The 25,420-nt window shown below is 41.3% G+C and overlaps 2 protein-coding genes and 1 pseudogene across 2 annotated transcripts in view; 1 reads left to right on the top strand and 2 right to left on the bottom strand.

Annotated features, from left to right (window-relative positions):
* The window catches only part of LOC143105506 (clustered mitochondria protein homolog), a 21,392-nt gene extending 12,649 nt beyond the window's left edge, over positions 1–8,743 (top strand). The window contains exons 10-27 of the mRNA XM_076269469.1: positions 1–117; positions 592–1,112; positions 1,475–1,548; positions 1,898–2,002; positions 2,294–2,394; positions 2,751–2,903; positions 2,997–3,059; positions 3,306–3,541; positions 3,670–3,754; positions 4,006–4,159; positions 4,388–4,527; positions 4,617–4,697; positions 5,344–5,469; positions 5,854–5,963; positions 6,764–6,857; positions 7,048–7,176; positions 7,306–7,379; positions 7,489–8,743. The exon at positions 1–117 is cut by the window's left edge and continues 87 nt beyond it. Coding sequence (XP_076125584.1) covers positions 1–117; positions 592–1,112; positions 1,475–1,548; positions 1,898–2,002; positions 2,294–2,394; positions 2,751–2,903; positions 2,997–3,059; positions 3,306–3,541; positions 3,670–3,754; positions 4,006–4,159; positions 4,388–4,527; positions 4,617–4,697; positions 5,344–5,469; positions 5,854–5,963; positions 6,764–6,857; positions 7,048–7,176; positions 7,306–7,379; positions 7,489–8,032 — 2,907 coding nt within the window. The 3' untranslated portion in view covers positions 8,033–8,743. The remainder of the gene's footprint in view (positions 118–591; positions 1,113–1,474; positions 1,549–1,897; positions 2,003–2,293; positions 2,395–2,750; positions 2,904–2,996; positions 3,060–3,305; positions 3,542–3,669; positions 3,755–4,005; positions 4,160–4,387; positions 4,528–4,616; positions 4,698–5,343; positions 5,470–5,853; positions 5,964–6,763; positions 6,858–7,047; positions 7,177–7,305; positions 7,380–7,488) is intronic.
* Positions 1–25,420, bottom strand: part of LOC143105508 (tripartite motif-containing protein 16-like) — a 175,893-nt gene that overhangs the window by 70,082 nt on the left and 80,391 nt on the right. The gene's annotated exons all lie outside the window — the stretch shown is intronic.
* Positions 8,935–25,238, bottom strand: LOC143106397 (GTPase IMAP family member 8-like; annotated as a pseudogene).

Genomic DNA, 25,420 nt, shown 5'->3' on the forward strand with positions numbered 1-25,420 from the left:
GAGCCGGCCTTCCTGTGGAGTGGTGTGTTTCTGAGCCAGGGCGGGGCAGCCGCTGTCCATCTAGGAGGGGAGAGGGGGAAGAGGGCCGCCCAGCGTCTGGAGCTCAGGGCTGTTCAGGTACCAGTGACCTTTGACCTCCACAACCTACTGTATGACATAAGAACCATGACTTCCATGTTCCTAAATTGTTACCTTTATAATCTGACAAGAGGCATTAATTATGTTCTGATTTCCACATATGTCATGTACTTACATCATGTGTTATTTCTTCAATTTTTTGGAGCGTGTAAAATATGAAAAGTATATTATTCTGTTGATACATTTATATAATGACGTTTTCACCAATTTATCAATGGTGATTTGTTAAATGAGCTAAAAAACATTTACATATGATACCCCATTACCCATTATCAACTCATTACTTTTAATCAATCCACTAATGTAAAGTTTAACCTCTTAAACACTGTTATTCCATCCACCTATAATTTATGCGTACATAAACATGCCGCTCTTCTATTCAGCCATGTACATGTAAATCCCCCAATCTGCCCTGCTCCAAGTGCTAACCGGTGCCCCCTGCTGTCTATGCAGGTCTACAGCCAGCTGGAAGGGGATCTCCAGGGTCTCCACACGCTCCCCACAGCGGTGGTGGACTACCGTGGGGTGCGTCTCTCCGCGCAGGGCCTGGCCCCCGGCTCACAGGGCTCAGAGGCTGGGGCCCCTCGGGGCCTCCTGTATGGCTTCGCCGCGGGCCCCCTGGAGAACCCACTCCGCAGGAAGCTCTTGGAGCTCCTTGCCCAGTCGGCCAAGGGCCTGTCCCTGCAGAGGCACGCCGTCATTGGCCCCACCGGGCACCAGGTGCCCCTCTTCACCTCCGTGGACGCCCAGGGGCTGCTGGGGGCCGACGGGCGCTACTACGTGCTCGATGTGTTCCGCACCATGCCCGCCGACGCCAACTACCAGCCTGCAGAGGAGGACCAGAACGGAAAAGGGGATGGCAAGGCTGAGGGTGTTCAAGCAGCGGCGACCTCTGACCTCAAAGAGCCATGCAGGTTCCCTCACGCTCTCTGCCGCCTGAGGCCTGAGCTGGTTAAAGCCTTCATTCAGCACAAGTGAGTGTTTATGTGTGGACGAGTGTGTCTGTGAGTCTAGGTGTATGTGTGCTGTGTACACTACTTTGTTTGAACTTATATGGAGCATTTAATCTTTTATAATACATCTATTAATGACAATTATTTTAATTTGTATATGCTTTTTAGTGTGTGTGTGTGTGTGTGTGTGTGTGTGTGTGTGTGTGTGTGTGTGTGTGTGTGTGTGTGTATGGACAGATGGACATGAATGTATGGACAGAGGGGTGGATTAACATTTCTGTGTGTGTTTTTTGTATGGGTTTGCATATTTGAATGTGTGTGTGTGTGTGCATTTGTGTGTGTGTGAATACTCCACCTGATTCTACCCTCCTCTTCTCTGTCAGAAACACCCAGTTCACGCAACGAGTCAGAGAAAGAATGGAGGAGAACGGAGGAGTAGAGGAATGTGTAAAACCTGGTAAGACGCACAAATGACTATGTGTGTGTAGTGCCCCCATAGTGTGTGTGTGTGTGTGTGTGTGTGTGTGGCGCTCCCATAGTGTCTGTGTGTCTAATCTCTGTAATACTTTATTTCACTGAACCTTTCATTACATTGTATTAATGCCAACAATTATAGTTTTACACAGTTAACATTATATGATTACACTACATGAATATGATATACTGATGTGTATGACAAACCCCTACTTTTGTGTGCGTGTGTGTGTGTGTGTGTGTGTGTGTGTGTGTGTGTGTGTGTGTGTGTGTGTGTGTGTGTGTGTGTGTGTGTGTGTGTGTGTGTGTGTGTGTGTGTGTGTATTTCCCAGGTGACCCGCGAGGGGCAGAAGCAGTAAGAGGGGCATGCAAAGATGTGGGCTCCATCAGTGACATCATCTTTGAGATGCGCTTCAACCCTAATGTTTTCACTCCAGGTATGGTTTCTCCTGTACTACAAGTGTACCTATATAGAATACATTTTTTTTGTAATTGCTTCCTATATTTTCTTGTCTACCTATGCTACTCCATAATGCCTTGAATACATAATTGTATCCCATTTGTTTGTCTCATAACATTAAAACCTTTTTATGTTTGTATATGTGTGTATATGTTGATTTGTGTGTGTGTGTGTGTGTGTGTGTGTGTGTGTGTGTGTGTGTGTGTGTGTGTGTGTGTGTGTGTGTGTGTGTGTGTGTGTGTGTGTGTGTGTGTGTGTGTGTGTGTAGGAGTTGAGTTTGCCAGCTCTGAGACAGCAGCGATCGAGCTGCAGAAGAAATTGTTGAAGGAAGCCGGCTCATTCATTCTCACACATCAGATACCAGCACTGGTGAGCTTACACTATACTACCTGAAGGAGTCTGTCAACACATCCAGTACATAAGAGCTGCACTATAGTGCTAAGTAGACTACTGTCCACACTATCCATTAGAGGTAGACAGAGCCATTAAATCTGGGACCTTTACTGCATAAAACATTGTTTTTTACTACTATGATCCTATGTATGGTGCCAGTGATGGTCATGGAAAAGTTCACTTATAGCGAAAACATATGAAACATGTAAAACACAATATTAAGGTGCAACATCGTGTAAGAACATCCTTCCATGAAAAATAATAAATATGATGCATGATTCAACAGCATCCTTGAATGAGAAATATGTTTCTTTATATGTCTGTTTATGTAGTTGGAAGACTGTTTGCGCTGCCACGAGATGCCCATAGATAGTGCTGCTCTCTGCCATGTCCTGCATGAGAGAGGAATCAACCTGCGGTACCTGGGTCAGCTGACCACAGCCATCAACAAATCAGGAGACAAGGATCGACTTCGGCACATAAGAGTAGGTGTAATTTAGACACCTGTTGGCATATCATTTCACTCTAGGCAAATTTCCAGAACTGTGTCTGATATTCTGTTCCCTCTGTTTTTTCAGAGATTGGCATATATTGAGATTGTCTTGCGGTCAGCCAAAAGACTTTTCAACAACTTCTTACAGGTTGGTTTTGTATACTGCACAGTAGCATACCATTGTTTGTACCCTTTGTTCGTGTCCTTGCTTACAATTAGTAACTTGACTACATTTAACAAGCTGTACTGAATTGTCTCATGATACCCCATTGTACCCCATGATACCCCCAAGTTCTGAAACGCTGAAACATCAGTTGAACATTTACTGAAAACGTAGTTTAGTGCTTATCATGTAAATAAGTATTTTTTTCTCTGTGTCTCTTATTTTTCTCAGTCTGTGGAGGTGTCAAGTCTGTCAGCAGCTGTCAGTCATTTCCTCTGCTGTCTGTTGCTGCCACACCATGGCTCCGCCTCTGCTGGGGAGGAGTCTAAGAAGCGCTCCAGGAGGCGAGGCCGTGGAGGGGGAGGGGCTTCCGACAGCACTGCCTGGAGCACACTCAGTGGGAACGAACTGTGGAGCCTAATTGGTCAGGACGCCAAAGCAACCTATGGTCTTACAGAGGGCTTGGGGTGAGATATTAAACAAGTATTCTACCATTAACACACAGCCACAGAAAAGGGGGGGGATGTTTTGATAGACGTCTTAATTAATTAATTTTGCTATACATTGGCTTCCCGTATGTTGAATGTTGTTGCAGTACCAATGCTGACCACCTGGTGGAGCAATATGGAGTGCAGAAGATGTCTCTACTGAGGGAGTTCTGTCTGAAGACCGGCGTACAGGTGAGTGTGTTGAAGTGAGTGTGTTGATAGACTTTCATAGGAACTCAAAGGAAAGCTGTTAAACACAGTCACATGATTTTACTGAAAGTGAGCAGAGTGAAAAAAAATATTGAGAGGATGGCTTGTGGCCCAAACTATTTAATTTGTCTGCTTTTTCCTTATTGTTTATCACATGTATCAATGGAATAGAACAGCCTATGAGAGGACAGTGTATTTTATGGTCTTTGCAATTTTGTTTTCCTGTGTCACAGCTGCGACTCAGAGACTATGTCCTTGATAACCGTAACAAGGCGCCCATCGGACCTGACGACGTGTACAACATCCTACCTGTGGTGAAACACCTCACCATGACGACCCAGGATGCCTCACGGATATTCCGTGCTGCCCAGGGTTACCTGCAGAAAGGTACATGTGTCTGTGTGTGTTTGTCATGACTGAATGAGCAAGTGTAGATCCTTCCTCATACAATACAAATATTCTCTATAGTCTTTCTCTGTCTCTTTTTATGTCTCATTAACTATACAGAATTTTCTTTTTTGGATGTACTATTGTAAATTTGTCTGAAATATGTTATGATTATCTGTTTCTCACTCTGAAATGTGTGTCTGTGTGTGTGTGTGTGTGTGTCCTCAGGCCAGCTGGACAGGGGGTATGAGCAGCTGAAGGAGGCGGCCTACCTGTTTGGTCGTGTGTGTGATGACCTTCACCCGGAGGCCTGTAGCTGTCTCAGTCTGCTGGCCAAAGCAGCCTACCTACAGGGCCGGCCCACGGAGGTATGCGTTTCTCTGTGTGTGTGTCTGTATCTGTGTCTGTGTCTGTGTGTTGATATACTACCCATAATGCTCTGCTCTTCCACCTCCAGGCTCGTAGTGTTCAACTGAGGGTGGTGGTGATCAGTGAGAGAGTGCTGGGCTTCGACCACCCCAACACCATCAAGCAGTATGTAAGTATGGAGACAGGACACACTCAACACAACATTACACCTACTTAACTCTCCTATTACACTGCAACCTACTCAACACCGTCAACCAGTGTGTGTGAGACACAGGGACGATCTTTAAACATAACACTAAGCGACTAAACGACTGCCGACTGACTGCATACAGCACATGCTGCACTGGTACTGGTGGTGCGGCTGTCTTGAGTGCATGCTGTGCTGTGAAGGAATGTCTTTACAGATCCCAGTTATAGCCTGAGTGCATGCTGTACTGTAAAGGAATGTCTTTACAGATCCAAGTTGTAGTCTGAGTGCATGCTTTACTGTGAAGGAATGTCTTTACAGATCCCAGTTATACTGTAGCCTGTGGCGTGTCTGAGCCTATTGTGTGTAGCCGTTGTATCCTGTGTCATGTTGTATTATTAATGTTGTATTAACTGAGGTTACTTAACAAAGGTAGAGGGTAAAGGTAAAGGTTAAGAATTTAGGAGATGTTTTTTTTAAAGTGGCTTACAGAGATAAGCAAATCCAGGTCGATCACATTCCAAGCAGCGACGCTTCTCTATTTCTCTCTCTCTCTCAACTTCTCTGACTTGTTGTTTCTTGCTCTCTCTCTCTGACTTCTTCTCTCTTTCTCTCTCTTTCTATGTAGGCTCTGTTGGCGGTGTATGTGTACTCTGGCGGCGAGGTGGCCTTGGCACAGCGGTGTCTGTACCGCGCTCGTCTCCTCATGCTGCTGGTGCACGGAGAGGACCACCCCTACATCGCCACCCTGGATGTAAGTCATTACTCATAGTTACTCATCATACTCATCATAACCACAATCCACTAATGCTAATACCCCTCAACATACCCCAGTGGCTATTCCTGCTTTTTAAAATGTCTGCCCCTGTCTCTTCTGCCTATAAATCCTTGTGAAACACACTTCCATTCTTAATCCCATCTAAACTCTGTCTTCCATCATTTACCCCTTCAATGCCATTTCCCATAAGGAAAGATTCATGTGAATTTTGACATTATCGTGGCTGATTCTTTGTCCAGTTATAAAACCTCACATAAACAAGTGCTAGCGGATGTCTGTAATACATTCAAGTAAATTAGGCCATGAAATGTATGAGTAACATCCTGATGTGGCCTCCTATTTTCCTTGCTCCTATCCCAGAGTTCCCTGGGATTAGTGTTACAGGGACCACAGTCCATCCAGTACCTGCAGAATGCCCTCAAAATCAACTCCTCCTTCAGGGGAGACATGGATGTCAAGACTGCCCTCAAGTAAGACATGAATCCATACCTTACTGCAAGAGTGCATACACCATTGCAGTTCTGTGATGTTGGATGTTAAAGGAGAATTCCGGTGTGATATTGACCAAAAGTGTATTGAAACATGATACCGAGTCCAGATTCCAAAAATAATTCAGTGGAAATGCATGGATTCCAGTTGCTGCTACTGGAAGAAACTGGAATCCATGCATTTCCACTGAATTATTTTTGGAATCTGATCCCTTATCATACCTGTTCATTCTTACTCGTCGCTCGACTTATCGTGACTAAATTCAAGATGGCTGCAAACGCTAAACTTCGTGAAGATACTGTCTGTATAAATCGTCTTGTAAGTAAACTACCAGTGCTTTTTCAAAGTTCTCAATGTCTCGTTTTAAATGTCAGGGCCCTCGGAAGTCTAAGTGTGGAGATACATTGAGCCTTGTAAATGGTGTAAAACAGTGATTTATTTGCATGGCTAGCCCGATGCCGAAGCACCACCATTGAAAAAGCTGATGGTAGCATCGGCTAACTAGCGCCAGATTTTGGAGTGCAGGGGACAAGCCGAAATGGGCTATGAGACATACGTTCACACTCGGTATCATGTTTCAATACACTTTAGGTCAATATCACACCGGAATTCTCCTTTAAAGACAATACATGAACTACCGGTATTATCTCATTTGTCATAAGGATTTCCTTTCTTTATTTGGATTGGACACATCCAGTGCTTAGTGATTTGCTATAATGTCTATGGCAATGAAAACCAAATATCATGGATTTTAAGTTTGTGTTGTGTCATGTGTATGCAGTCACCATCTGCTGGCCCAGAAGATGTGTGTAGCTGGAGACTACAGGGCAGCCATGACCCACGAGAGGGAAGCCCAGACAGTGTTCAAGAACAAGGTCAGACAAGTTACACGCACACACACACACACACACACGCATGCACGCGCACACACACTCACACTCATGCAAACAAACTATAACAACAGTGAACCCATGTAAAAATATGTCTTTATCTTTATTCATTTCAATAGTGTAATCTGTAATTTAAAACCAAGTTAACATTTATATGCACACTTTTGTGTCATAGTGTGGAGAGGACCATCCCCAGACCAAATGCAGTGCTGATTTCCTGACAGCAATTACCCAGCAGGCTGTGCGTGTGGAGCGCTCCCTTCGTCAGGGAGGATCGGAGCTCTCTGACTTTACCACACCTGAGGTAAGATGATTGACACATTAAGAACTAGATTTTATAATATTTTGGTGTGAATGTTTAGATTTCTGTGCTTTGGAACACTAGACTCATGTTTATTGTTCATGACCTCAATGTTTTGTTTCTTGTGTCCAGACTTTGGCGCCCTCTACAGACACAACACTTGAACAGCTGGCTCTGGTCAATGGCATCCTCAAGACCTCCTACAGGTAAGTGACCTTGTTCATAAGTCATTGAAGCCAAATAGTATTAGTACTGCCTGATACATGACACTTGGTAGTAAGCTAAACTACAAACAATTCAACTCTTTCCCTTTAGTGAGAAACTTCTTCAGATGAAAGAAAAACTGAGAGAAAAGAAGGCATTGGAGGAAGCCACAGAGACAAAATCTGAAACCCCAGAAACAGCCAATGGACAACCTGAAGAACAATCGGCCAATGATGGAGAGGTTGCCGAGGGTGAAACCACTCCCTCACCTGATGAGAGAGCTAACGGTCAGTTGAATGCTACTGCTAACGCTGAGTCACCCATCCTCAATGGAAACTGCTCAGCAAGTGACACAGACGAGGAAGGAGGAGCCACAAGGAATGAGGACCTATCAAAATTGACCAATGGTGAAGTGCACTCCACAGCAGCCAGTAACCAATCAGAAGAGGCAGAGCCAAAAGTTAACGGGGTGTCTGGATCTCACGAGGAAGAAGACAACACAAAAGATGGAGCCCTGACTGCTGTGAGCAAATCAGGATCAAAGGTTGGTGTCTCCGTGGTGACGGATTCCCAATCTGAAGCCACCATGATCAATGGAAGAGACAGCATCATGGCCAACGGTGAAGTGACGCCAGCACTGCAAAATTCTGAGTGAGAGTTGAGCAACCAATCAGAAATAAGGATTTGTGAACATTGGCAGAGTGAACAAACCAATTAGAGCAAAATGACACATCAACTAGAGAATCACTGGCTAAACCATGCTTTTTGTCACCAAGTGACCAAGGCTATACCATATTTGAAGATTTTTAAGCCCTAACTCATAAAATTTCCACAACCCTCATAGTACTACTATGGGATTTGCTTTGATTCTAACCATGCAAGGTGACATCACATTGCAGCACTGATATCATATCCAAGGACAGTATTTTGTTCTGATTTACTTTTAGAATTTAGAAAATACAGACCTTGCTTGAAAGCCTTACAGTCACCCTTTTATTATGGTTATTCCCTGTAAATGTATTACTCACATTCCCTTTATCCCAAATGTCTACACCCAAGACTTAAAACTGAACCAGAAAAATCTGTTGCTCTCTCACAAATACAATTGACTTGTTTCATAACGAGGGCAGAGTGAGAAGAGAATGACATGAAAGAATGACGAGGTAAAAGTGTTTAAAAAAAATCAATGAGACACTAGAAAAGGAGGGATAGAAAGCAGTTGAGAGACGAGAGGAGACTGTTGTTTTGTGGTCTCCTCATGTTGTCTACAGTGAATCATGTATCTGGTGATGGGAACGGGATGTTGCTGTCTGTCTGAAGGTTTTTTTTAAATGGTTACAATAAACAAGACACTTTCACCAAAACAGATGTTTTTTGTGGAGAATTGTTTTTTGTGTGTTTTTAATAGGATTCGGTTAAAGCTCAGTTTGCTTTCCATGTAGACACAACACCACTGCATATTTGATACTTAAAGCAATGATACAATATAAAGTTATAGTTGTCTCTCTTTTTAGCCACATTGTATAATATACCATGAAAAAGTAATTTAAGACACCATGACAATTTAAGATTCCTTTATGAATCCCAGAACCCAAATAGCAGTTGCTCACTAATCATAATTGAAAAAATTAAATCAAAGACATTAGCATTCAAAACGATTTCAAGAACAGGGGTAAAAATATACAACTAAACTACCAAACCACTGGTAACAACATTATGGCAGTTGAAGCATCAAAATATTTCCAAGAAGCACATAATCCTAGTATCTCTATGATGTCATTATGGGGATGATGGAACAAAAACATAAATATACAGCTGACAACAGCCTAAGGGTAGGACATTCTTTGGGTGTGACAAGTCCTGAGTTCATCCCGGACAAGCCCCCAATTTGTTACGTTACCCCTTTTTAGCCTAAGGGATAAGGGAATGTTAGCAAAAGTACTGTTGGTTGGTTTTGCTAGACTGTTCTAGTTTGCTTACTCCTACATAAGTGAAGAGTAATATATAAAGGGCACAAGGGTAAAACCAATGTTTTTCAACTAATATTAACTACATGCGATGTGAGCAGATGTTAGCGACCAAATCAGATTAATTTTCACTTGGTATATCCTGACTGGCAGTCTTGTGTTCTTGTGCATGAATTATAGCTATTGTGTGGCATGTGGAAGTGTTGAGCTAAATCATAAATGTTTGTGGTTAAGCTCTTACTCATGGTGTTAAAATTATCAAATGGATTTTGTCTCATTATTACATAAGCTTAGCCTGGCTAACGTCAGACCTCATCTCATTGAGATGGGGTCTGGGAACTAGACATTCATTTTCTCGTATTTGAAACGTGGTTTACGAATGCCCAGAGCTGTTTATTGGGCGCTACGAATGTCTACCAAATGCGTCTGTACATAGCTCATAACGGCTTTGGTGTGTCGTCATCGTTTTGCTGCCCTCCCTCCGTTCTGTGAGGTGAAAACAAAGTCCATAGAATCCAGGCTGCCTAGCAGCGTGAATAAAATTGCGCGCGTAAGGCAGCATGGGAAAACCCAGGCTAACATAAACTTTAGTTAGACCTACTTCTAGGGCCCAGAGTGACTATGATGAGTTTTGCATGGCTCACCACTATGAAAATGTATTTTTATTGAAATTTTAGCTTATAGGGCAGGGGTCGGGAACTCTTTTGGGAACTGCATCTGGCTCTCGGACAAACCTGCCATTTGGGGCGGTGGTAGTGTAGTGGTTAAGGAGCTGGGCTAGCGTGCAGTAGCCTGAAAGTTGTCGGTTCAACTCCCGGCTTCCACCATTGTGCCCTTGAGCAAGGCACTTAACCCCACGTTGCTCCGGGGACAATGTGATCCCTTGTAATATAGCTGACATATGTAAGTCACTTTGGTCAAGAAGTGTCTGCTAAATGTAATGTTTACTCAATAAGTCATGTATAATTTTGGTACTGTATTAAATTAAAAATGGACCTACTGAAATCAAAATGTTAAAATAGTGTTCGAAATATAATATATGTTCATGTAGTTTAATCCATCCCATGTCTGTTCTCTACCGCTGAAGTTCACGGTTACGTAGATGTAGCCTACTACAGATATGAAAAACGCGTTGTATCAGAGAATGTCTAATAGACGGGCTCTGGTTGTATCCAAAACAAAGAAAATGTGTTCCCCTTTAATTTTTATGTGTGCGCTTGCTGTAGGCTAGATAAGGAAAATGTCCAAAAGGAAACGTCAGTGACCACAGCTTGTGAGCGCGACCACAAGCGCCTGAAATGGGGAAGTTTCCATAATGCGAAATGAACTGGCCTTTATATATCGCACACTGCAACGTTCGGTTCCACTTGCATATGAGAAATCTTTCTCACATATGAAAAATATAAAGACAAATCTGCGCTCACGTTTAAGGGCAATTCCGCGCAAAACTGTCACATCTATAATGCCAACACAATTAGTTGGCATTATGGATATATGACAGTTTTGCGTGGAGTTGCCCTTAAATGATGACAGCCTCAATTCTTGCATGAAACTTCACCTCACTGAATATGAGCCAGCCATGCAGACTCCAAGGCCATCACCAAATCTAATCTCTGGTACAGTAGGCCTAATGTTCAATTTCACCAATGACTTGTCATGTCATGAAAATTGAGTGTTGTGTTGTAAACTATGATGTTACTTTGCATAGGCCTACCAAAAGAACACTGGGAAAATAGGGGGTGGTGTTTAGCCTACATGGGAAGCCTAAGGCCTATACTTCTGTCATTCCACTTTACATTTCAAGTTACTTGCACATTACTTTTAAAACTAGTAGAACATGTATTAAAAAATCCTCTGTTGAATGAAAGTTAATGTACGTTAAATATCTAAACTTTTTCTTGTAACTGTCTTTATGTGGCTCTTCTGAGATTAAAAAAAAAATTGGTAAAAGTGGCTCTCCAGGCAAAAAAGGTTCCCGACCCCTGTTATAGGGCAATAACATGAAAGTCTTGGAAAAACTTTCATCACTTGATTCTCCGTTCTTCCCTTCATATTCACAAACAATTTGTTTTCAGTAGCATTTTGAAAAGTTGTCACTATTCAAATATGTCACATATATTGCAAAAATGTCTTTCAATAACCAATTAGGTATACTATTGAAATTTGCAATGCAACAAAATATTTGGAGCTGAATAGCCTGAGGTAGCCTAATTACAGGTACTGCAATCAGTATAGCTAAGACTAATCAGTATTATGATATGGTGCAATTATTCTGGTTTTGCTTCAGAGCTTTGGCTACAGCTTTTGCCTCCGCTCTCTCTGCTTTTCTGCGAATACCGTTACGGGCACTGGCAAGTTTAGCAAAGATTTTGCTATCCATTTCATTGATCTTTTTCTCATGGTTCATCTCGAGGTTGGCTCGTAACTTTTCGAGTTTCTTCATGTCTTCGTCTTTCTCTCGGAGACCATTATCACGCAAGTTCCTAAGCTTCCTCTCCAGTGCCTGCTTGATCTTGGATATTTCACTGACTAAAAAAGCGACATCTTTGTCAGTATTTGATTGTTCCAGTTCTTCCATTCTCTGCAGTAACAATCTCATCTCTCTTGCTCTGATATTTGCCTCTGTTTCCTCAAACATGGCAGTGGTGTAGAATCTTCCTCCATTTTGCTGAATCATTCTGTCAATCTTACCCAGAAGAGACATGACCTGATGTTTCTGTGTGTCTTTGTCCTTGTTGCAGAAGACGTGGTACCGACCACCACAGTCCTCAATTAGAGCCCGCAGGGCGGCTGGACTTTGTTGTATGTACTCCTTAATGTCAATATTTTCTTCCCTCAGAAGCTCGCCTCTAGTGAAGCCCACGATTGTGTATGCTTTTGAGTACTCTCCAAAGATCTCCTGGATCATCTTCACTGTCTCCCTCTCCTCTTGGGTGAAGCGTCCAACAGAGATCAGAAGCAGGAACACATGAGGTCCTGGTGAGGACATGGTGATGCACTTTCCAATCTCTTCCCGTATATTCTCATGGGAGACAGATGTATCAAACAGGCCTGGAGTGTCAATGACCTGCACCATTTTTGAACCAATTATTGCCGTCCTTTTCTCACACTCTGTTGTGACAGATACCATTAAGGCAGAGGACTTGAATTCCTTATTTCCCAGGATGGTGTTTCCTGTGGCACTCTTTCCAACTCCAGTCTTCCCAATCAGGACCAGCCGCACACGGTCAACTAAAAGAGACAGATTAATTGTGTTTGTTTGTTTGTTTAGAGGAAATGTTTAATTAAAAACATTTGCAGACTTATACAGTACTTAAAGCTGTGATACAGTACCTGAATGTTTTTTCTCTCGTTCAAGCCCTTGGGAGAGAGAGAAAGAGAGAGAGAGAGAGAGAGGGGGGGGGATATTTGAATATCAGTATTTGCAATAGGAAATCATGTTTCCCTGTGTAAGCTGCAAAACCCCACTGATATAAGATTCATCAAAAACCTTGCCGAAATGTTAGAAGTCCTTACATGCGTTGAGTTTAGATGAAAACCGAAAAGTCTCCCTTTCTGATCTCTCCTCAGGGTCCTGTCTGTGCCCCGCAGCTGATGCATCTCCAGCTTTAGACACTGTTCAATTAAGAGCAGAAAACAAATCAAATGTATCCAAAAGAATGGTCTTAATGTGGGGCAGTTAACAGACATGAATGTCACATTAGTGACCTTTCCATAGTGACCATAGTGACCTTTGACCCAGTGTAGTTCTTCTAGCCACAGTGACTGAAGCAGAGAAAGCGCTTATTGGTCCAGTGAATGCAATTTATGTTTAAAAACGCCCAGATGGAACTGCTGACAGGAGTATTGTTCTCTGCAATTTCTGCAGTAGGGAATTTACGTAACATAAGTGGCAGGCCGATTTTCAACCAAAGCTTTGTATACCACTGTGTATGCCATGTTGCCCATTGGTGTGAATGGGAACCTCCGTGAGAGCTCACAGAGGTTCCTATTAAAATTATTGGGTAACTTGATTGGGGCGTTCACAGATGCGAAGCTTGGTGGTGTTTTTCCAAAGCACTGAAATATGTTAATTTAAGCCCCAATGTATAGGTCATGAAAATGTTTGTCCCCTTTCATAAAGATGGTAATAATAAATGGCCCTGGCCTCCTTTGTTTATTCAAACCGATTATACCAGTTAATGAGCCTATTATTTTAGAAATGCATGCAGCATTCATTCAGTTACTGAAAAATATCCTTTTTATTTTCACAAGAATACAACATTGCAAGAATAACACATAATGGTCAGTGCAAGAATGAATCTTGAGTAGACTCACAGCGTGATTCTTATCATTTTGTCTTTTGTTATAATGAATGCTGATGATCATGATAAGATTTACGTGTGAAGAAGAAAAGGTGTACTGTCTGCTTCATGTGAATGTCAATATGCTTATGTACATTATGTGGTTGAAAGGACAAAGATCACTGTGCTCTTTATGCAAGTTTGAATTCTGCTAAGACAATTAACCATTATTGACATGGGAAAAGAAGCAGCTTAAAGACATAAACTTTGCAGCTTCAAGTCTTATTTCATGGACTTAGAAAATACACAAAAAAATGAGCTAGGGCGTCTGATGTTTTACTTGGAAATTTAGACATGATGTTCACACACACAGACACATTCTTCGTAGTACTGTATTTATACAGTTTTTACGTAATAAAGTATTTATTAGTGTAGCTTACTTTTTTGTGATGTTGATGGCTTTCCCCCTTCAGAAACCTTTGTCGTCTATAATACAAACAACAAAAGCCGGTTAGATCAGTTGATAGCCAGTATTGTTCTACCTGTCAATCCAACATTTCAATGACATTCCAAAGACTACATTCACATGAATTTGAGTATACTAGCAACGATTGAGTTTTAAAGTATATTGTTTCTATGTGACATCATGTTCCCCAATTTCAGTAACCCAGACAAGCTTTTATCCCAGTTTTGATAAACCCAGTCATGCCAGTTGGAGTTTTCTGTAAGAACCCAGGATGCGTGCCTTTGCTGTCGCAGCCCCCAAACTGTGGAACAGCATCCCTACCTCCATCAGATTCGCCCCTTCAGTTGACTCTTTTAAATCCCAACTCAAAACATACCTTTTCTCTCTAGCGTTTCCCGATTCATCTTGACCGGAGCCCTGCTTGTACTGTCGTCTCTTTCGTGTATTTGTATCGTCTGCTTTATGATGTGTTTTTGTATGGCTTGCCTCTGTCTTATTTGTTATATGTTATATGTTTGCTTCCCACTGGTCTCTGTAAAGCACTTTGGTTGATGCAAATCATGTTTAAATGTGCTATATAAATAAATCTGATTGATTGATTGATTGATATCCTGTTTTTTGATTGCTGCTGATTACATGTACAGGCAGCCTCAATTGTACGCAGTAGTCTATGATATATTATGTACATTGTTATGCTGTGGCAGCAGAATATGAGTTGTGGATTATGCATAACATATAGCCTGGATGCACAGTAATTTTATGTTCTAACATTAATTTACATTTACATTTATATTTATATATTTAGTAGATGCTTTGCATTGTCATGCATTTCAGGCTACCTTTTCAGGCAAGCTCCTTAACCACTAACACCACCCCACTAGTGTTTTTCAATAACATTATGATGGTTAATAAATTAATTCCAACTGAGAATCAGAGCCTACCATAAGATGGTGAAGTCTTACCTTCAAGTCTCATGTCCTTACAAACCACTTGTGTCACTCCTATATATATGCTCCTCAGTCTTGAACAGCCTACCAAAGACTGTGGTGAAATTTGATCTATTCGATTGTGTCTGCTGTTGAGTGAACGTCTAGAAAATGAAAGAATGTTGTTGACAAAGTTTTGCAGCAACATTTAGATTACATAACATGCACAATATTTTAGGGAACGGCATGTATGATTTCATGAGATATGATATATTACATGATAACAATAATTTTTTGCCTTTATTTGGACAGGACAGTGAAGAGTGACAGGAAGTAAGTGGGGGCGATAGATGGGGTGGGAATCGGGAAATGACCGCAGGTCGGATTCAAACCTGGGTCCCCATGGGCACTCGGACCCGTACTGTACATGGTATGGGCGCTGTAGCCTGCTGTGCCACAGTGCCCCCCACAATTATTAATTTTTGACTCTGTATAAAATCACCACAACAGCAAAATTATAGAGATATCAGTAATACACTAATCAAAATAGCATTTTCGTCGAGATAATCTGGGTGGGCATGTGCCCATCTATCTTCAAGGGGCACAACGCTTCTGTCTTCTAGATGTTTTTTTTTTCTTTCAGGTTTTTCTGGTCTGTCAGTATTTGATAGTGCATGGCATATAGCACGCAAACTGTGTCTATGAGTAAGATGTCTATCTGTATGTGTGCTGTGATGTATATCATGATGTGCAGAACAGCCCCTGCACAGCAGATCATAGATTTAGTTGGTTAGATATCCTGTCGCTCTGTTCAGCAGGTCTTAAACTGTAGTTGCCCTGTACTCCACTATAGCCACACATATGAGTAAGCACAGTTTTGAAACTTTTTAAAAACTCTCCTGTGGTTTCCTGTCATTTTGCGCAGTAGGCAACTGCCTTTTTGTTGGCTGTGCCTGGAGCCGACACGGGCAGTGACAGACGAATCACGGGTCACATGGGTCTAAGATAAAGCTGGCATGGATGTGGCCTTCTTGCGGTCTGATAAGGCCGAGAAGTGATCCAGAGGCTGTGTTAGCACGACTGCATTTTGTTAACTATTTGGGCACACTTTTTCAATGGATAGGTTTCCATGAAAATCAATTAAACTGCCCTGCATGTTAAAATATTGCTCTAAATGAGTAGCCAGAACAGTCCATGTGTCTGCATGGTACACCAAACACCAAAGTGCAGTAGTACTGGGCTTTGACAGAGCGACAATTCTCCTTATCATATGTCATATAATCAAATTGAGTTTGAAGCCATAATTTTAAGGTCAAATCCTGATGAACTGTGAAACATTAATATAGTGAAATGCCATACAAAAAACTTTTATTTACCATGAATTTATTTATCCAGGCATTTCAAATAACATATGTTTGCTGAACTTTGCTAATCATCTATTTAACTAAACTAAACTATTAACATATCCAACTGGTTCTTTAACCACAGCTCGTATCTCAGCTTTCTCTGCTGGTCTGTGAATCCTGGCTAACTAAGCCAAGACTTAGCTATCTATTTCACTGATCTTTTTGTGGTTCTTCCCCAGGCTTTGTCTTTGTTACAGAAGACATGTTACTGGCCAGCACAGTCCTCAATCAGTGCCCGCAGGTCAGCTGGACTTTGTTGTATGTACTCCTTAATGCCAATGTTTTCTTCCCTCAGAAGCTCGCCTCTAGTGAAGCCCACTATTGTGTAGGCTTTGGTGTGCTCTCCAAAGATCTCCTGGACCATCATCACTATGTCTCTCTCCTCTGGGTGAAGCGTCCAACAGAGATCAGAAGCAGGAACACATGGGGCCCTGGTGAGGACATGGTGATGCATTTCCCAATCTCCTCCGTATTATTGTCATGTGAGACTGCTGTACCAAACAGATGACATCAAACAATGACCTGCAGCATTCTGGTATCTATCATTGTTGTCCATTTCTTACATTTTTTTGTGATTGGCTGTCCTGAACAAAAATACTTAAATTCTTTTTTTCCCAGGATGGTGTTTCCTGTAGCGCTCTTTCCAACTCCACCTCTACCGATGAGAACCAGCCTCACACAGTCAACTAAGGAAAAATAAAAATGATTGGTCACAGTCTTTCTGACACTGTTAAGTTGAGAAGAGCAAAAAGAAAAACATACAGAACATGAACACTACAGCAGTCTGTGCAGTCTTGACCCAGAACCATGTTTATCTAGAATCCCTTGTTTCTTCTCTCGTTATGTTTTCTCATATTTTTTGCTAAGTTATGGGCATGGTTACAGGCATTTCTTTGCCAAATTGCAAACTGCTGTCATAAAAAATTGATTGTGTACAGGACAAGGAACTGCCCAGACATGTGGACTCGAGTCACATGACTTGGACTCGAGTCAGACTCGAGTCATGATTTTAATGACTTCAGACTTGACTTGATAAAATTCGGCATGACTTGCGACTCGACTTGGACTTGAATACTATTCACTTGAGACTTGACTCGGACTTTGCCTCTTTGACTTGTGATGACTGGACATGTCTCGAACTGCTGCCGCTACCCCTACACGCGTTAAGCACTGTGTGTAGGGCACCAAGAGACAGAGGAAGGACCAACATTTAGCCAATCACTAGTAGCAAACTGATTTGCACTCTTGTTAGAGAACGTTTAATGTCAAAAAGCACCAACAGCATGTTACATAAAGTTGATACTTTTCGAGTCCTCTCCATTAAGATCCAACTTGAACTTATGCTAGGCTACTGCATTAATTGACAACGCATCTAAGCACGCACGAGAGGGAATGAGTAGGTTCCAGCTGGCTTGTCATTGATGATGATTGATATCTTCTTTTAAATATAAGAAACATATAAAAGGAAATCGTGAAGGCAACAAATACGAGATTAGAGGAGATTGCAAATTTATCCGGTTCTCACTAGCCTACTGTTATATGGTTATGGTTATGGTTATGGATTTAGCAGACGCCTTTGTCCAAAGCGACATATAAATACAAAACAACATAATAATATTTAAAAATGAACAGGGAACAGATTAAAATCTAGGTCAAATATAGTAAGGAGAATAGTTGTAGTACACAATAATATCAATTCAATCAATAGCCTAATAAAAAAGCAATGTAAAAAAGGGGAAAGGCAATAATAAAACAATAATGTCAATTCAATCAATAATATAAAAACAATAACATGCTAAGACTACATTAAGGAGAATATCAATAATAAACAATAATGTCAAATTAATTAACAGCCCAATTAAAATAAAACAACATTATATAAACCATAACACATAAGCGCTTAAACAACTAAGTATATGTTGAATAGGAATGTCTTTAGACCCCTCTTAAACGACCCAAAACTACCACAGGAACGGAGAGCACTGGGCAGTTCATTCCACCAACATGGAACCACTGAAGAAAAGAGTCTGGAATTAGACCCAGTTTTTATGACTGGTCGACACAACATACGCTCACCAGAAGACCGCAGTGGGCGGTTGGGGATGTAAGGCTTGATTATTGAATTAAAATAACTAGGAGCAGATCTAGTTAGTGTCCTATAGGCCAAAGTGAGAGATTTAAATTTAATTCTGGCTACTATAGGGAGCCAATGGAGAGTAACTAGGAGAGGAGTTACATGTGTCCTCTTTGGCTGATTGAAGACCAGGCGTGCTCCAGCATTTTGAATCAGCTGTAATGATCTTGTTACACAAGCGGGTAAGCCAGCTAATAGTGAATTACAATAGTCCAGCTTAGAGATGACCATGGTCTGAACAAGAAGTTGTGTGGAATCTTGTGTCAGATAAGGTCTGATCTTCCTAATGTTGTAAAGCATAAACCGGCATGATTTTGCAATAGAAGCTATATGCTCAGAGAAGTTAAGTCGGTCATCAATTACAACGCCCAAGTTTCGTGCCGATCTAGTTGGGGTCAGTGAAGTTGAGTCAAGCTGGATGTTAATCTGTTGGGGAATAGCTGTTTTAGCTGGAAACACCAAAAACTCTGTTTTTGAGAGATTAAGCTGAAGGTGCCGATCTTTCATCCAGGCTGAAATATCCTTAAGGCATGCAGAAATCCGGTGGGAAACACTAGAGTCATCAGGTGGGAAAGACAGGTAAAGTTGAGTGTCGTCTGCATAACAGTGATAGTCAAATCCATGGGAGCGAATGGTATCACCTAAGGAAGTGGTGTAAATAGAGAAAAGCAAGGGTCCTAATACTGATCCCTGAGGCACACCTGTGGTGAGGGCATGAGACTTAGATACCTGTCCCTGCCAAGACACGTTGAAAGAACGCCCTTTAAGGTAAGATTCAAACCAGTCAAGAGCTTTTCCAGAAATTCCCAGTTCAGATAGTATAGATAGGAGAATGTCATGGTTAACAGTATCAAAGGCTGCAGATAAATCTAGTAGAATTAATACTGATGACTGAGCAGAGGACTTAGCTACTCTCAATGCTTCAGTCACAGACAGAAGAGCAGTTTCAGTAGAATGACCACTCTTGAAACCAGACTGCATAGGGTCTAGTAGATTATTCTGATGAAGAAAGTCACAAACTTGCTTGAAGACCACTTTCTCCAAAACCTTTGACAAGAAAGGAAGAAGGGAGACAGGTCTGTAGTTCTTCACCTCAGTTGGATTAAGTGTACTTTTCTTTAGCAGAGGTGTAACCCTAGCCTGTTTAAAAGAATAAGGAACTATTCCAGAACTGAGAGAAGCATTAAATACATGTGTGACTGCTGGTAGAACAGCGGGTGAGATAGACTGTAGAAGAGTGGACGGGACAGGATCTAATGGGCATGTTGTTGGACGACATCGCTGAAGCAATTGAGAGACTGCTTCCTCATCAAGAGGAGAGAAAGAGTCAAATGATGGGGTCATACTAACACAAGGCAAAGCCCTCCTTATAGGAGCATCAAACTGAGCACTTATTTTAGCAACTTTTTCAGTGAAAAATGTTGCAAAGTCATTTGCTGACAGTGAAGTAGTTGATGGTGGTGGTGGAGGATTGAGGAGAGATTTGAAAGTAGAAAAAAGTTGTCTACTGTCAGTGGCGCTCTCAATCTTGCTTTGATAGAATGCCTTTTTTGCAAGTGTAACAGTGGATGAAAAGGATGACAGCAAAGACTGGTAGTTACTAAGATCATTTCCATCTTTGGATTTACGCCATTTCCTCTCAGCAGCTCTAAGTTCCTTTCGTACTGAGACTATACTGTTCGTCAGCCATGGATGGCGAGGTTTAGAACGAGTAGGTCTTGAGGAAAGAGGACATGCTGCATTCAGACAAGATGCCAGTGTAGAGCAGAGAGTCTTTGTAGCGTCATTAACCTCAAGTGTCAAGAATGAGCTAGGAGTAGGTAAAGCAGATGTTACTAATGTTGCAAAATGGTCACTTGAGAGGCTTCTGAGATTACGCCGGAACGAAATTATCGGAGGAGGAGCTGCTGGGTTATCCAGGAGACGCACAGAGAATCTGATAAAGTGATGATCCGATACATGTAATGGATTAACCAAAACGTTGTCTGTATTACAGTTACGTACCAGAATTAAATCAAGATCTTTACCAGCCTTGTGAGTAGGAGGACTGTGGACACGTGTGATATTAAATGAGGAGAGTAAGGACAGGAAGTCAATTGCAGACGAGTTATCCAAATGAATATTAAAATCGCCAAGGATTAATAATGGGCATGCATCCATTGGAATAGCAGACAGTAGAATGTTATAAACTATGAGATCCAGGTCACTATGACATAGCTGCACTGTGATTTGGAAAGTGGACAAGAATATTATGAAGAGTTGTCTTTGCCTTGTGTAATGGAACTGGTGAGTCTTGAAGTATTCAATAATTTATTTACATGAAGCACATATGCCGATTGAAACGCATTTCACTCAGCTACTGTAGCTAGGTGGCTACTGGCTACCAGGCTCATAATTCACTTTTAATTGCAAACAGAAAATGTCAAGCAAGCATCATGTCATACATGCTTCTCTTTCCAAGGGAATGAAAGCTGTTTGTGCCAACTTAATATCATGCTTATCATTGTTAATATTGTGCTATACATGTGGCACAAACAATGTTTGAGTTTGTGTACTAGCCATAGGCTATATTTGAACAGAGCTGGTAAAAAAAGATCATTATGAGAACGTGTGGACAGTGGCACACAATGACACAATGGGCTTAAAGTGACAGTGCACCATTTACAAATGAGATAAACAGCATCAAATGTGTAGTATTTCTTAAGAAATGAATACTTTAAAACAAAATTACTGTCATTATTATCTTTTAAATAATATAAAAGTGTTGACCTTGGCTTCCCTTATGAGTCGCCACTGCCAGACAGCCTAATAAATTGTTTGCAGGCAAATCTGTGGCCTAGCGCAGTGAACTGCCATCAGTCAAATTATTACTCATCCTTACAGTGGGCTCCGCAATTTGAAAAAACAATATATATATATTTGCAGCTGTGCTGAGTGTTATGTAGCTATCCGTTTACAGATTACTCAGGTATGCACATGTGTATATTACACAGGTATGCACATGCATATGTCGTAAAAGATGACAAGACAGAAACATTGAACATATTTTAATCTGTATTTATAAACAAAAAATACTGTGGATTAGATGGAAGTGCTAAAATTATGATCGATAGTCTAATAATGGCATTATTAAGTGAAGAGTACCTGATGACTTGTTCAGGACTTGAAAAAGATTGGGACTTGGACTTGGACTCGACTTGGCCTTCTCTGTATTTACTTGGGACTTGACTTGGACTTGACTGTTAAGACTTGGGACTTACTTGTGACTTGCCAAACAGTGACTTGGTCCCACCTCTGGAACTGCCCATAACTTTCCTTGTGGTAGCCACTAGAGGGTGCTACACCTAAACAATTCAACTGTCCTGTAACGTAATCACTGTGGCATGTGGTACAATCTGTGTGTGTTATTTATACAAAAACATTATACAAAATGTGAGAAAATCTGTATTATGCAACATACATTAACCTTCGCCTCAATTATTAGTCAGATTCAGTAAGATATTCTTACCATACCACTCCTTCCATGGTCATTTGCCGGCTATTATAGTAATGAAAGGATTTAAGTACACCAGCCAAGTAAGGTGAAAACCACAACATTATGATGGTTAATAAATTAATTCCAACTGAGAATCAGAGCCTACCATAAGATTGTGAAGTCTTACCTTCAAGTCTCATCTCCTTACAAACCACTTCTGTCACTCCTTTATATATTTTTCTTTTAGATTTTTCTGGTCTGTCAGCATCTGATATTGCATGGAATACAGCACGTAAACTGTCTATGAGTAGATGTGTGCTGTGATATAAATCATGACGTGCAGAACAGCCCCATAATTCATGTCCAGACAACCCAGTAACAATACAAGACAGTTAGCATGGTTTTCTGCTTACATTTGTTCAGTATATCTGAAAATAGTTCAGGCCTCTCCTCTTGCTCTGGCTGAGTTGTTCCCACTAAGAAAGCCTTTTCAAACATTTATTTTTGTGGACTGCCATCTTGTTCTACATCCCTGGGATAGAAGCCTTTGTTTTCCTCTAGTATTCTCTTTATTTTATTCAGAAGACTTACAGCCTGATGTCGCTGGTTCTCAAAGTCGAACATGTGGATTTTTGGTCTGAGTACAGCAGGTAGATTATCATTCTCCCCTGCATCTGCCTGAGCTCTGGACCCAGATCCATCAACTTAAGCACCAACAGCAACACACAAGACACAAGAACAGTATCATCTCTCTTTCTCTGATATTTGCTTCTGTTTCCTCAAACACATACTCTCCAAAGATCTCCTGGATCATCTTCACCGTCTCCCTCTCCTCTTGTGTGAATCAGGAACACATAGGGTGAGGACAGGGCAATGCATTTCCTAATCTCTTCTCTGTCTACAAATAACTGTGTTGTTTTAAAAATGTAAATTGTATGTTGTTTGTGTTTATTTATTTTCTATGGTACTGAATGCCTAATGTTTTGAAATCATTCTTCACTGTAAACAAAAGCAAAGTCCTTTTAGGCAAGTCCCTCCACTCGGCGGCCATATACCAACGATTTATGGGCACTCATCGGGCACAGTCTTTGGGTCGAACTGCGCGTGCGCAAGGCTTCACGACACCAATCTTGCTCCAGCGGCGAGATCACACATGATTGGCACGATGTCTTCACAACACACCATATGATTGGCTCAATGTATTCACATCACACCACATGATTGGCTCAATGTATTCACATGTCGACGTTTTGCCGAGGAAGGGGTGGATTATGTGTAGACAACGGCCATATTGGCGTGACAAACTAGCCCCATGCATTTCTATGGAGTATTTTTTGAGTGCTGTGTCTCCACATTAGAAAGTCTCTGACAAAAGTCATTTCTAGGTGATGTCATGATGATGGTATGTATCACAGCCAAAATATGAGGGCGATGTAATATATGTGACAAAATTATTGTGAGGTTAAAATGATAACTTTATTCAGTAGTTAAAAGCAGTCGTTGCAGAGGACAGTAAACAGTAAACTAAATCTGTATTTATTGCATTGTAATACACATTTTAATATATGCCGGTCTCATGTAATAAATTGAATGACTTAGCATTTGTATGGTAAATTATAAATGTTATTACTTTTCTTGTTTTTCCCCCTTATAATTCACTAGGCCTATTTTTTTAAAAGCATAATAAAAAGATAGATTAGCAATACACAGTAGACTATAAAAGCCTTTCATTTATGTTTTGATAAATCAGGGCTAAATTAAATGTGTGTTAGTTCTCATGAAATAACACATTTCTTTTCAGGCGGTTGTAATTTTTTTGCAGTTTCTTCAGCTTGAGCTTTCTCTGCTATTTCACGCAGCTGACCTTGAATTTTGGAGAGCTCACCAAAGACCTTCTCCTACGTCTACATGTTTTTTCTTTTCAATCTGCAATTTCTCCAGTTTCTCTTGAAGGAGTTTAATCTCTCTTTGTCTGATTTGTTTCTCAGTTCCTTCATACATGGCTGTGGTGTAGAAGCTTCCACCATTTTGGTGAATCATCTTGTCAATCTTCTCCAGGAGAGAACTAACCTGGTGACCCTTGTCTTTTTCTTTGTTTCTGAAGACATGGTACCAGCCACCACAGTCCTCAATGAGTTCCTTCAAAGCAGCTGGGCCTGTCTGGATGTACTTCTCAATGGTACAGTCTTCATCTTCAAGAATCTCTCCTCTGCTCTGGAGTTCTCTCCAAATGTCTCTTGAATCATCTTCACTGTCTTTTTCTCCTCTTTGGTGAAGTGTCCCACGGAGATCAGAAGCAGGAACACATGGGGCCCTGGTGAGGACATGGTGATGCATTTCCCAATCTCTGCTCTGATCTTCTCATTGGAGACAGCCGTACTTAAATTCCTCTTTTCCCAGGATGGTGTTTCCTGTGGCACTTTTTCCAACTCCAGTCTTCCCAATCAGGACCAGCCTGATCCAGTCAACTACAGGAAAGAGAAAGAAAAATGGTTGGTCACAAAACATTTCCACATTTGTATGTATATCTGTTATTTAATGGGGGGGGGGGGGCAAAGGCATGTCAAAGGTACTCTACCTTTATCTTTCTCTCTTTCAAGCCCTGAATACCAATAGCATCAATGTATTCAGACAGACCAGACATAGAGAGAGAACAAGAACACACACACACACACACACACACACACACACACACACACACACATACAAACGGAAAAAAAAAACACTCACCAGAGCTATAAAACATTTGCTACAATCATGTGTAGTTCGCCACATTAGTAATAATGTTAATAATAATGTTTATTTTGTTAAAAATGATGATTCTTTTTTTACTTTACATGGACATACAACATGTCAAGACTTATCAGTAAAAATACGTCAAGTCAATGTGGTGTGCTGCTTACATTTGTTAAGTTTATCTGAAAACATTTCAGGCGTCTCTTCTTCCTCAGGCTTGTTTGTTCCCTTTGTGTTGCCCCCTGCAGGTAACCCCCAGAACCTAGTCAACGTCAGCCGTTTCTCAGACGTAACCCCAGGCCTAAGCAGTTAAAACCTACGATACCTCCCTGGAGGTAATTGTAGATAGCAGGGACCTACTGTCGAGTGCAGTCGCACGACTTCCCTCTGCGGCGCAGATAACCTAAAGCTCCTATTTTTAAATATCCCCCTTGGAAGTTGATCAGGCTTCCGTGGTGGATTTATTGAGATGTTTATGAAATAAGGAGCGACTACGCCTAGGTCTCGAACAGTTGGCTAACGTGCGAAGATGTTTGACCCTAGAGTTTATCTAGAGACACAGGTTATAGGCTATCTTGCTCAGGTTTTATAAGAGTGGAGACCTTCTTACCGTCCTTCAGTATAAAGTCACGCTGACCCAAGTCTTAGAA

This window comes from Alosa pseudoharengus, unplaced genomic scaffold, assembly GCF_046254945.1.
Source record: "Alosa pseudoharengus isolate Yale_2024_CS ecotype anadromous, Long Island Sound unplaced genomic scaffold, YU_APseudo_1.1 YU_APseudo_1.1_scf_6, whole genome shotgun sequence".
In the NCBI taxonomy this organism is placed as follows: Eukaryota; Metazoa; Chordata; class Actinopteri; order Clupeiformes; family Clupeidae; genus Alosa; species Alosa pseudoharengus.